Source organism: Paracoccidioides lutzii (genome assembly GCF_000150705.2).
Source record: "Paracoccidioides lutzii Pb01 unplaced genomic scaffold supercont2.11, whole genome shotgun sequence".
NCBI lineage: Eukaryota > Fungi > Ascomycota > Eurotiomycetes > Onygenales > Ajellomycetaceae > Paracoccidioides > Paracoccidioides lutzii.
In genome coordinates this window covers 834650-847147 of record NW_015440957.1, presented here as the reverse complement: position 1 = coordinate 847147, position 12498 = coordinate 834650, and the positions used below count along the sequence as shown (strand labels likewise).

Sequence of the window (12498 nt, the reverse complement as noted above, 5' to 3'; positions counted from 1 at the left end):
ATGTTAACAGGATGCCCGGATCAACTTTCGGGCCGACGTGGTACCCGGAGCCACAATTGAAGACTACATCAATTCAATGAGGAACTTCGCAGCAAAAACTACAATCCGCAATCTGCCCGGGGATGCTGATATAACTTCTCCGGTTGATCCCATCGTCCTTTGGTTTCTCTATTCTAGTTGGTCTCATGGCATCTGCATTTGGATTAATGTTTTTGGGAAGGCCTCGAGCCGTTCGCCCTTGGATGTGTGAAAACTGTCGGTACCTTAGTTCATCTGCAATAGCACAGGCTGGTCATAGCCGATGGTCCACGATTAAACATGACAAGGGCAAAAACGATGCTGCAAAGAGTAAAGAACGAGTCTTATATGCTAGAGATATAATAAATGCATCAAAATGTGAGTGTATTTCTCAATGTGGTTAGTTTCTTCTCCTTTTTATGTTGACAGTCCTTTACACAGTATTTGGACCTGATCCAAGCTTGAATCCGCGCCTTGCCTTAGTAATCGCCAAAGCAAAACGAAGTGGGATGTCTAAGAGTACAATTGAAGCTGCCATTGCGCGGGGTCAGGGTGTATCATCTACGGGGGCAGCTCTGGAGTCTGTAACTATTGAAGCACTTCTTCCCGGGTCAGTTGCTGTCGTAATTGAATGTATGACGGATCAAAAGGCACGAACACTACAGGATCTGCGTTTTCTAATTAAACATCACGGAGGAACGGTTACGCCTACAAGCTATCTTTTTGAGAAGAAGGGCAGGATCGTTTTCGAGAAAGTGGAAGGTCTGAATGTGGACGATTATCTGGAGCAAGCCATCGATGCAGGCGCCATTGATGTGGATACTGACGACCAAGGCCGTCTCAGAGTATTCACGGAACACACAGATACAAAGGCCGTTGGTGATAAACTTTCTGTCACGACTGGTTTGAAAATCGAGACTTCGGACATTATTTGGGACCCATATAGGGATACAATTGTGAAATTGGAATCGGAAGAAGATGCACATAAAATCGAAGAGATCCTCAATGCAATTCGCGAGGATTCCAGCGTCCAGGATATATACACCAACTCAACAATGACATAGCAAAAATAAAAAAGGCGGGGTGGGGGAGGATATGTGTTGCGGAAACGATAGCCCTTGATGTTTTTGTGCGTCTGGTACACTACTTCCGCAATGCCTTCATTGTACTCCGCATAAGATTTCCAACACCATCCGCTCCCATTTCGTCCAGCCACTCCAGCATCCGTAGCCTATATTCCTGCCAGTTTATCTTTATCCCCCCATCTTTATCCAGCGCAGCTAGTCCCTTTTGTGTGACAGGCCTTGTCAATCTCACAGCCAGGGATTTCCCTTCACTTTCTGACAGCTCTTCTTCAATTCTTCCAAAGCACGCTGATGAGGCTCTGCAAAGTGCAACGTTTTGGCTCAATGAAAAGACAGAGGAGAGTTGATATTTGTGCTTTTCGCCACCCCTATCATGCCCCGGCCTTTCACTCAACGCCAGCAGATATTGCGAGAGCTCCGCTACGGTGGCGGTTGGAACGAGGCAACCCAAAGCGTTGGGATCTTCCGAGTTTAGGCCTCTGTTTCGCCAGAGGAGGTTGCAGATATCCATCACGTAGCCGTTAAACCGAGAAACCATCTCTATTGGATATGATTGATCGGATGATCCTTGATTCTGCAGCGTCGTTGATGTTAGCGAATTTTCGAAGGCAGATTTATATGCGGCCAATATGGAACATAGTGTCGAGATATGGCTTAGTGTTGGTGTGAACGAAAGGAAATATATCATCTGCATTTGCGGAACAGTGATGCGGATGTTACAATTCGTGGGTGCATGGCTGAAAAGCCCTGCAAGACCTGCATAAAATTGAAGAACGGCTAATGTACCGGATCGCATCTGCATAGTTCCATCACTTTTAGGTCGCTGAGGGCTCTCGAGTATAGTTAGAGCAAGTAGTTCTGCCCTTCCAATGACTTCCGGTAGAGGGGGAGTAGGGAATGACGGAGAGGGGGTGGCGCGTATTATAGCACCCCAATGTTGGATTAGTGACGAATAATATTGAAGTATTAGAATTTTTGAGGCCAGCTTTTCATTTATAATAGCGTTTTCCAGTGGGGTGAAGTAGTTCTCACGAAGCATGTCATAGTTTTGTAAGGGTATGTACTCTAGGAGCCCAAGAATAGCACTTCGACTATCATGACCATTCCAGGAGATTAGATAGTTGCGTAGAAACTTGTCCACGGCTTGAGGCATGCTCTACAGAGAATGACAGTCAATAAAACATTGTCACTTGAGCAAACATACCCAGGAAAAACAGCACCTACCTTCGTAAAACGTACAAAGCCAACCAGAACATCAAGAACATATTCCAAATGTCCCGTATCATCACTTGCCTCATATCCCTCCTTCCCCGCCCGTATTCTATCTAGCTCATCCTCAAAAAAGCTATCCAACCAGCTTTCCAGCCTCCGCATTGCCTCCTCGTTTCTTACAAGTAGCAAGAATTTCTGTGCCATGGGGTCCACTAATGCCGCAGCAACCTGATTCGGCAGTTCAATCCTATCCAGTTTCTGAATGAAATCATTCGCATTCCTCAGTTCCTCCAGCGACGTGAAATTTTGCCTGACACGGGACGTCTGAACGGCAGGTATGACAACCTCAATTCGACTCCTTTTCACCTTCCCGCGCCGCACAACTTGAAACGTCTGTGGAGCGCTGCTGTCATTTTTCCGTGAAAGTCCCGCGGCAGCATTCATTTCCTGAATATGTCTCATCTGCTTAACCCACTCAGGGTCAGGATGCTTGAAGAAGTAAGTTGGGCGTCCCACCGATGCGTAGGCATCCCCCACGATGATGTCAGGATAATAGCTCTTGAAAACTTTCAGCAGCCCCAGGAGTTCCCTTTCCTCGCCCCCGGTTTTCCGCATGAGTTCCATGATCGCCTGGATGCGGAATGGTCTGATATGTTTCCTGCGCGTTATTAACGAGAGGAGATGGCATAGTGACCGGCGCAGACTGATCATGTCCAGGAAATTGAACAAAACAGCATAGAGTCTCGATAGATACGATTGATCTTCCATGTCCTCGTAGACCAAGATGAGCCATCTCAGGAGCAATGCCTGGGTTGTTGGTGATGGCTTGCTTTTGCCGGGTCCAAAACAGCTGATGACTTTTGAGACAGTGCCAGGCATAACACGCTCAGCTGGATAAAGATTTTTTATCAATGTGGTTACGGTGGTTTGGTCTAAGTGTTTAGACTTTGAGATGATGGTAATCAGGCGGTCTAAAAGTCGGACTGGAATGCCTGACTCATACGCATTGGACGCGATGGTTTTCGCGAGGTCAGCGACGTTTGTGTGCCGCTGTTTCGCGGGAATGGAGGCAACTGCATGTACGTATGTGTTAATTGACTGTTTTGATGTATATCATATGAAAGGGATGCAAGTATCGCTACCATTTTCCAGCTGCTCAATTGCGTCTTCCATGTCTTGTGACGCAAATTCGGTCCCTGTTTGGTTGAATAAGTTAGATGTTGAAGCACAAAATTCAACTAGGATTTCAGATGAATTGTACCCCGCTGTACTTCTCGCACCATCATCTCTCTCTATGTGCTTTATGGCTCAGATTGAAACGGAAAATTGCCTCCTGGGGCTGAGAGGTGCTTTTCCAAGGTCCCATACAACTTCATACAGTCTCACGAGTCAGGGAGAAAGAGAAGAAGAATATACGAGTTTGGTGGACAAGAGCTACCTTGTAGATTTGTGACTTTATATTTTGGAAAAGAAAATTGTAATTGTGGAGACGAATTCATCGCCATTGGAACTGGCATAACATTAATTAAGTTACGTTCAGAGTTTTGGATTTTGCGACGCGGTTAAATAACTAACGCGTCAAAACGTTTGGTCGACATGGGGAAGCAAGCTGTCAACCAAAGCCCAAATATTAGAAGGCCCGGAATTGTTCAGTATGGTCGCATTGGTCGGGAGAATCTCTGAATATAAGATATCATCCAAACTGAAATTTATGTAAGTCTTGAAACTGGCATCTACATCTTGAATTGAAAACTGTCATGTTGAGAACACAGTATCACATGTTTGGACATTGTCAGATTTAGAATTTAACATATATACACATATCCTTTGGAAACGCTATATCTGCTGAAGAGTAGAAAATTAAGAGTAATAACCGTGCCACGCGCACTCACTACCTCCCATTAGTGAGTGCGCCCCACCGTAAAGAAAATATCACTGTAACGAAAATCTTCTAGGATCACCAATCTTCAAAAATTAATTAATGGTCAACACCATGCCTATCTATAATATAAAGATTATCTATATACTCATTAGAGCGTGCAGAATCTCTAATAGATTGAGATTCATTAATAACATCATGTTGTGATTAGCTGGCATTTGATTTAAGGACTTTGATCTCAACTGACTATAGGGCTCTATTCCTCTCTTTTATTGATTTCTTTTTCTTACAATGCTTGATCTTGTGATTGACATCCTTGATAGTAAAGACTCCTCCTATCTGCACCTGCCTACAGCTGTTTTTGACAATCTGATGTCTATTCATCAAATAATGAGCAGATAACTCATTCTCTCAATATGCATTCAATTTTGTCTGCATCAGACTCCCCTTGAAGATCTTATCCAATTGCTAGGTCAGATCAAGTGTCAGAGTGTTTTTCATCTCTTGTATAATCTTATCTGCTGCTTCAATTTGACAATGTAGTTTTATGACTGTATTTAGAGATGTCGACTAAGAAGATACAGTAAAGAATCAGATCTCAGAAGATGAAGTAAAACTAGAGCATTCTTCATCATCATCAACATAAACAAGCAGCTCTGGGCTGTCATCTATATTATGTTGTCTCAAGCATTGAAAAATTACTTCTTGTTTGATTGAATAGATTTCACAGTTGGCAAATCCAGCTCTGATAATAGCAGGTTTGAAGATTTGATGATGAACACTTTCTAGATTAGCAAGAAATTAAATGACCTCTGATTTCTATTCAATAGAAATATATCTGTTAGATATATTAATATCATAAGCGCTCTCTTTTATTATATCATAAAGCTCCTGCCAATGATTTTTGCTCCGGCAATACTATAGCGAATCTACTTCCGTTTCCGCGCAGACTGCTTTGTCTTGGTTCCGGAAGCACTCGCCTCAGGCTTCGGTTCAGGGGAGTCAGGGCCATCCAGTGATTTGGGTTGCTGGGTGGTTTCGACTTCTTCGACTTCATCTTCTTCACCTCCTTGTCCGAACTCGTTGACTCGCTTAGGGTCAACCTTGTATTTGTAGCTTTGATACAACCAGATGAAAAAGATAACATCGTCTCTTAGAGTGGCGAGTCTATGGAGGATAGGCATTTTTATGGTAAATGCGAAAAGATCATCGATAAAGGTATTGAGGAATTTATAAGTTAAGGCTTTTCCCGGCATATGCGCGACGGACTACGGAAAGGATGTTAGCAGGAGAAAATACGATTTATCTTTCATCGAATGCGTAGCATAAGGATTCTTACCTTCAATCGGTAATTGATGTAAAGACTAGGCACCATCATGAGGAAACCGTAGGCGTAGACACTGCCGACCAAGGTTTCGATAACAAAAGAGTACCATGACTTATGCTCTATGTAGATGAGGCTGTAAATAGCGTATGCAGCCAGTAACGGGACCGCGAGAATATAAAGGTACTTGAAAGCGATTTCATCATACTCCTTGGTCTTCTGTTCAGTTTCGCTGAGCTTATGTTTGTCCTCAAAGACAATAACATAAGGCGAGAAGGAAAACGATGATCCTGGTGATGGACGGCGAATTCGCACATCGACGGTTTTCGTGATCTTCCACGCTTCCAGGATAATTCCAAAACCTTGACCACCGAGAATCATCCATGAAGTGCCCTCGCTGTTATCTAGCAGGTACAGGAAGATGACAGTTTGCATGAAGACGTTCCCGAGAATGGTCCGAACAGATGTGCCTACAACGTCCTTCTTTTTACGCCAATGGGACTAATCTGAGGTCAGCATGGCATCGCTAGTATAATATGATGTGCCTGACAAGGAATTCACTTACAATATCGTTCTTGAATGCCAATGCTTCGAAAAGCATATGGAGGACGCTGACAATAAATGTAGTAGCCAACAGGTAACTATTCGTGTCCAACAAGATCTCCTTGAAAGTTTCAAACTCAGTTCCATCACCGCCTGCAGGCAGGGGGCCATCTGTTGCAGCTTGTCTCTGATTCTGCTTTACATTCTCGTCGATATTTGACAACAAGCTAAATTTCCAATTCTTCATATTGTTCAGCGTTATATGGATGGGTAACGTTTCAACAGTGGAGTTTAGTTCGGTCATATGGCTCTTCAATTGCCAGAACGTATTGACAAATAGGATGGGATAGTACCATCCGTTCTGACCGGTAGCATCTCTCGCGCCAGTTCTTTCCAACTGCAGATACTGCCGTGACGCTGGAGCCATGGTAGGAAAGTTGATAATCCCGGTATCCGGTATGACGGAAAGGGTGAAGTTGGGATGATAAAACGATCCTATTTGTGTCACTCGCGGAACTTCTTCGGCCTCATCCGTTCCACCTCCGCTAAGGAGATTCTTGAGCTTTTTGACCTTCTTTTTGGGGAGATATTGGTTCAGAGGTCGATGGAAATACACAGCGTTATCCGAGCTATAACCCTTATCGTTTGGATACAGCGGGTTGCCAGTGAGTGACATAAAGAAATGCGCCCAGAGTGTGCCATTTTGCTGGACCTCCTTGGGCACTTTGAAACTTGTCGAGATTTCCCTGTTCGCTTCCCAGTCACCGATAGTGAAGTTTCTCTCCTCGAGCACCTTCGAATCTGCTGGGACAGCATCTAGTGATGGAATATGGGTATAGGGTGAGACATAGACAGCAATGTCTACGGAGCTGTCCATAGGCCATATGGGTGCGACCTGATAAGGGATGTCCACGACATTGGCAATGGTATGGATATTAGGCCGGTCTGTGAAAGCTGGAATGGATACCTGCTGTTGGGCTGGACCAGAACCACTCTGTGAGGACTTCGACCCAAATATCTGCGTAACAAAGAATTGGGTTGCACCAAAAATCGCCAGGCCTTGAAAAACAGACCTGATCAACGACTGTGTTGCGTGGTCAGCTCTGCGAGCTGAACAATATGGTTTGGACGGGAGAAGAGAATACTTACACCTGAGCCCTGATCTTCTTGTTGTTGCCCACGGCCCGACATATTGGAACTGCTGGACAATATACCGAGATACCAGGTATGATGGTCGATTGCAAAGAAAAAGGCCCGGGAGTAGTCCGGGCCTTTTAAATGAAGGGCGCAACATGCAAGGGTTGAGACGGGGACGAGCAGACGGCGCGTCTGCGATTAGTCATCAATCTACCACCTCATCCCAAGAAAGGTTAAAGATGCCATACAAATGCCCTTTACATATCGTGGTTCTCCTTTAACAACAAGAATGAATATTTTACTCCATAACTATTTAAGAATTCTATATCTTTGTTACTCTGGGAACTTTGCAGTGGGCCGCATATCCTGTTCGCCGTGAGCCTCCGTTTGCTCCTCATTGATCTCAGCAGCACAGAACGATATGGCCAATAGGGTTGCGGAGTTGCCTTTCTGCATGATATACAAATGATGGAGAACTCCATGTCTCCAGGACCCCTGCCTTCTTATTTTCCTGCTCACGATGGGCCACGGGTATGGGTTGTGTCAGCGGGTAGCTCACCCATTGGTATCTCGCTGGCTCGCCAGCTAATCGCTCATGGTGACATTGTCATAGCTGGCATTTCGGGATTGGACCCTGAGCAGGGAGACCCCCGTAGCGCTGATTTTAAAGCGTTTTTGGATGAACTGTCTTTCCACAATCCAAAATTGAGGGAGCGGATGAAACCTGTGGTTGTTGACATCAGGTCTGAGTCCCCAAATTATTAACAGGAGGTTGAAGAAGGACGCTGCTTTCCCTCCTGTATGGTGGAAAAGGGGGCCTACTGTAATAGAAGGCTTGGCTGATCTATTATGGTCAAATTTGCTTGCAGAATGATGAACGAGTGTCAGGCAATCATCGCAGAAGCTATCAGCGCCTTTGGAAGAGTAGACGTTTTGATCTGCTGCTCGAGCCAAGGTAGGTTAGTAGCTCCTAGCCTTCTATGTTCAACATTTATTTTGATTTGAAAATGCTTCCTTCCCCCCCCCCCCCCCCCCCCCACTTTTTTTTTCTTTCTATTCTTTTCTTTTATTTTTTGTCACCATCACTGCCATTTACATATCGAGCTAACATAAGATTATATCGACAGCAATAATTGGTACTGTGGAGGAACTTGCTGCATCAGAACGGACTCAGCGTCTAGTCAAAGACCAATTCGAAACAAATTACTTTGGACCCGTGAATCTGATTAAGGCTGTCTTACCGCAGCTCAGGAGGCAGAAATTCGGCCATATTATAGTTGTTGGCGGCATCAGTAGGTTGAACTACAGTTGTAGGTGTATAAGCCCTTGTCTGATCTTTATACCTAGCCGGTCATATAGGTACCCCTGGATTAGGGGTTTACTGTGCGGCAGGTTGGGCTCTAGAAGGATTTTGCGACGTACGTATTCCATTAGAGCTCTGAGTGTCACATCTCATACACCCAGTGAATGGCAAGATTGATGGAAAACTGCGAAAATAGTAGACGCCCAAATGAAGATATAGAAGGAGAAGTCTAATGAAAATAACAGAGCCTCGCTTATGAAATCGCCCCTTTTAACATCCGCCTCACAATCCTCCAATGTAGCATCGAAATTGGGATCCTCACAAATCTTATCACCAGTGTCCCACCAATTCTCCCCGCCTACTCCCCTTCCACAAACCATGCCCCCCTATTCCGCAACATCATGAATGGCCTTCTCTCTCGTCTCCCAAATTTCCGACAGCAGTATGGACAGTCCCTGGAACCAACGCAGACGGTTGCCTTCTGCTCCCCAACCTCACCGGCAGTTTCCACCACCTCATCAACAAACACAAATGCTGACACTAATCCTAACGCCTACGCAACCTCAGACACAAGTACAGACAACAACCCTGATCCAGGCCAACAAGCAGAGGAGGCAGCTGGTGATGATGAGGAACTCACTGGCTCCCATCAGCCCCTCTCCGCACCAACAGTAGTATCGCTATATCCACCTCTAAGCCCCCTACATTTGGACGTGTTGATGTCGGAAACCATACATGCTATCACTGCCATTGGCGGGCATGAGAATCCGCCAGCTAGACATATTGTGGGCGCAGAGGGGAGTGCAGCGGTCAAAGAGAAGTTGAAGACGGTGACAGAGGAGTTGGAGGATTTCATCGACTGTAGCAGTGCGGTGGATATTCATTATAATTCTGATGTTGGGGGTGGAAGTGGGAGTACTATTGGTAGGGGAGGAAAAGATAGTACGGAGGAAGGGGGGTTTGAATTTTTATGAATATACGTTTATATGTTTTATAGGTATTCTTTTCGTTGTCATTATACAGTGAGATAACTAGGTGTACATATATATGTCCACATATCCGTGTGGTTGTTTGGAATCGAAGGGGAAATGTGGGTACGCTATGCTGTTCATGATGGGTTACGATTACTTTAAAAAATGGTGCCAAATCAGAGCAGTAGGCAAATTTTTCATTATATCTTGATAATCTCTTTGCAGGTGATAGTTATATTGTAGCAAAGTATCGACAAAGTTGGTGTTTTCAAACGCAGGTTCATCTCTTATTTGTGTACCATTTTGTTAAATATAAGAAGATAAGAAGTGCACAGCGTGTCCAATTCTATCTAGACTATATTTTGAATATTATATCCTAGATCTTGAGATAGTTAAGATAGCACAAAATAGAAATGGAAAAATAAAATTGAAAGTAACTGGAGAGGGCACCAGCCAGTAATCTACCTTCCTGCTAAATTTCGTAGTTGAAGAAGAAAAGGGAAAAAAAAAAATAAAAATAAAAAGAAAGGAAAGGAAAGGAAAGGAAAAGAAAAGAAAGGCAAAAAGAAAAGAAAAAGAAAAAAGCGTACTGAGGGTGGAACGGAGCGGAACAGGCGATGAGGGTTAAGGAGTCGTATTTTAGATCATCTTCGATCCCAAGACTAAAATTACGCAAGTCATCGTTCAAAATGAAAGATCTCGAGTAAGACAACCCGCGCACAGAAAAGCGCCATATGCTGCTGTCAAATCAGAAATCGACAAAGGGAAATCCTTGTGATAAACCGGAAGCAACGAATTCGTCGGACATCCAAAAGAGACCGACGTTCTCTTCTCCAAATCCCTTTAATCATTTCTGTCTGACAAACCAAGTCTGTCTGCATTCCCACAAGCTGCCCATATCCTGGTTATCTCTATAACAACGAAACTCCTTCCACGCATTTCCATTGGGCGGCTCAGTGATTCGGCCATCGATTTCGAGGATTTTGTTGGCTAGGCCACCCGGACCGGTGACACCGCTGAAAGTTATGTCTTTGGGAATAGTTTCTTTCGTTGGTTGTTCCGCTGAGGGCTCTGGCACATTTTCAGATGTGGGTTGAACCATAGTATCGTCATCTCTCTGGTTTGCTGTCTGCTCAGCAGCAGGTCCTGCAGTGGCTTCTGTTTCCATTGTAGTGCCATTGGCAGCTGCGTTTCCACGAGTGATTCCAGCAGCCTGAGTCTCCAGGCAAGCCTGCTGGTTGGTGGTGACAACATCTGCACTGGCAGTGGCAGCTTTTGTATCAGGCTCAGAAGCATCAGGACCATTGACCGATACCGGCTCCTTCGACTGTGAATAATTGGAACAACAGGCACTTGCAGTTGCCTCCAATGTTGTGTCCATTGGTACGTCTTCATTCATTTGCCCAGGTGCATCAGCGCCGCTGTCGCCTATAACTGCTCCAAGAAGGCCAGGTTGGCCTTTCATGTGTGCTGAAGATAGTTCGGACTCAGAATCAGCGGAGATCTCAGTGATTCCGCTGCGGGAGTTACACTTGTGGTTATCGACGTTCATAGGTTCCGGCACAGCAGCGGATACGCTGGCAGGGCCTATATGCTGCGTAGATTCAGTGGCGGCTTGGTTGCCAGATACGTCAGCCTGACGATCCATCACTGAGGCCGCTGATCTATTGGTAATTGTGCCATCAACTTGTGGATTGAACGTGTTCCTTGAGGGATCAGGGCTTGAAGTAGAGTGGATGGTTGGGTCAACTTCAACTTCCTGCTCCTCGGAAACTTGGTTAGAGGCTGAAGTGCTGTCCTTAACATCACCAGAGGTTGAAGCATTCGAGGCTTCCGCTTTCATGTCAGAGCAAACGGTGTCATCCCTATTCACGGGATCAACGTTATTAAATAGAAATACACGTTGACCCGGGGGAATAGCGAAAGTAAGAGAAGAGCCATCGCGGTCAATAACCTGTTTACCATGGTTAGTGGCAAACCCTAAAAGCCAACAGGAAATACAGTATCACCAACCCGGACCTCCTTTTCCAATAGAATTTTCTCTCCGCCTCTACCAAAGGCTCTTGAGTATCTCCACACGTCACCGACTCTCACCACACCATTCTCAACCAAAGTCCCCAGCTTCACTTTGCTACTCGCTCCGGCAATTACGGTGTAATCCAGTTTCTGCTTCTGCCCCCAAAACTCTTCAAACTGCTCCTCCTTGAACTTATCGAACATGCCCTGGGCTCTCTCCTCCATTGCCTCAGCTGCCTGCTGCTGCCATTCGGGATCATATCTGCCCGTTTGCAAGTCAATCTGGAATTGGCGAACAGCATCACGCCAGCTATTGGAATAGCGGACAAAGGATTCGGGAAGGGGAGGGATGACATAGTTTTCAGGGTCCTGCCCGTCTTTAGGAATTGGTGTAACAGCATGCCGCTGCATGTCATCTGGAAGTAAAGCTATAATCTCTTTCTTCTCATCCTCATCAAGACAGGTCCATGCCTTGGGATTGGCTAGGAGTTTCTGAATATCATCCTGTCAGCCTTCTATCATCAATAATATTTAACATTGGGAATCTTAGTCACTTACCACGAGATCAACTCCGATAATGCGGGATTTGGTACTGGTGAGCAATAACTCTTCGTTCCAGGGATCTTTCTTAGAAGACCTAGCTGGGCCACGCCTGGAGGCAGCGGCCTTTTTGACACCGGCCTGGGTCATTTTGGGCTGCTTCGCGACGGCGGTCTTGGATTTGGAGGTCTTATTCGTAACATCATCTGATGGTCCTGTTGCACCCGAAGCACGACAGGTTGCGCACGGTCTTCAATATAGTCAGCTTTCGCCTAGAAAATGTAAGGGAAAGGCTGGACTTATAGAATAAAAAATAGAAATAGAATAATAATAGACATGCCTAGTCGTGGGTTTGCCGCTTTTCTCCGCCTTCTGTTTACGGGGCCGGCCCATCGCTGCTGTTGCTGACTCAGCCTAACGTTATCAAAGGAAGCTTCAAGCGAGATCTGGCTTGATAAACACAGCTAGAC

The 12498-nt window shown here is 45.3% G+C and overlaps 5 protein-coding genes across 5 annotated transcripts; 2 read left to right on the top strand and 3 right to left on the bottom strand.

Moving 5' to 3' along the window:
- Positions 1-185: 185 nt before the first annotated feature.
- Positions 186-1082, top strand: PAAG_04610 (hypothetical protein; the record flags this gene model as incomplete). Its single annotated transcript, XM_002793654.2, has 2 exons — positions 186-396; positions 460-1082. The coding sequence occupies 2 exons, from the start codon at positions 186-188 to the stop codon at positions 1080-1082; spliced, it is 834 nt and encodes a 277-aa protein (XP_002793700.1).
- A 79-nt stretch (positions 1083-1161) lies between these two features.
- On the bottom strand, positions 1162-3598 carry PAAG_04609 (Mis6 domain-containing protein; the record flags this gene model as incomplete). The annotated part of the gene is made up of 4 exons (XM_002793653.1): positions 1162-2259; positions 2328-3388; positions 3458-3511; positions 3577-3598. The coding sequence occupies 4 exons, from the start codon at positions 3596-3598 to the stop codon at positions 1162-1164; spliced, it is 2235 nt and encodes a 744-aa protein (XP_002793699.1).
- Positions 3599-5123: 1525 nt separating this feature from the next.
- Positions 5124-7252, bottom strand: PAAG_04608 (cleft lip and palate transmembrane protein; the record flags this gene model as incomplete). Its single annotated transcript, XM_002793652.1, has 4 exons — positions 5124-5462; positions 5534-6019; positions 6084-7145; positions 7211-7252. The coding sequence occupies 4 exons, from the start codon at positions 7250-7252 to the stop codon at positions 5124-5126; spliced, it is 1929 nt and encodes a 642-aa protein (XP_002793698.1).
- A 414-nt stretch (positions 7253-7666) lies between these two features.
- Positions 7667-9475, top strand: PAAG_04607 (short chain dehydrogenase/reductase family protein; the record flags this gene model as incomplete). Its single annotated transcript, XM_015845314.1, has 5 exons — positions 7667-7941; positions 8068-8153; positions 8326-8490; positions 8546-8616; positions 8747-9475. The coding sequence occupies 5 exons, from the start codon at positions 7667-7669 to the stop codon at positions 9473-9475; spliced, it is 1326 nt and encodes a 441-aa protein (XP_015699540.1).
- An 844-nt stretch (positions 9476-10319) lies between these two features.
- On the bottom strand, positions 10320-12178 carry PAAG_04606 (hypothetical protein; the record flags this gene model as incomplete). Its single annotated transcript, XM_015845313.1, has 3 exons — positions 10320-11426; positions 11486-11980; positions 12047-12178. The coding sequence occupies 3 exons, from the start codon at positions 12176-12178 to the stop codon at positions 10320-10322; spliced, it is 1734 nt and encodes a 577-aa protein (XP_015699539.1).
- Positions 12179-12498: the final 320 nt, after the last annotated feature.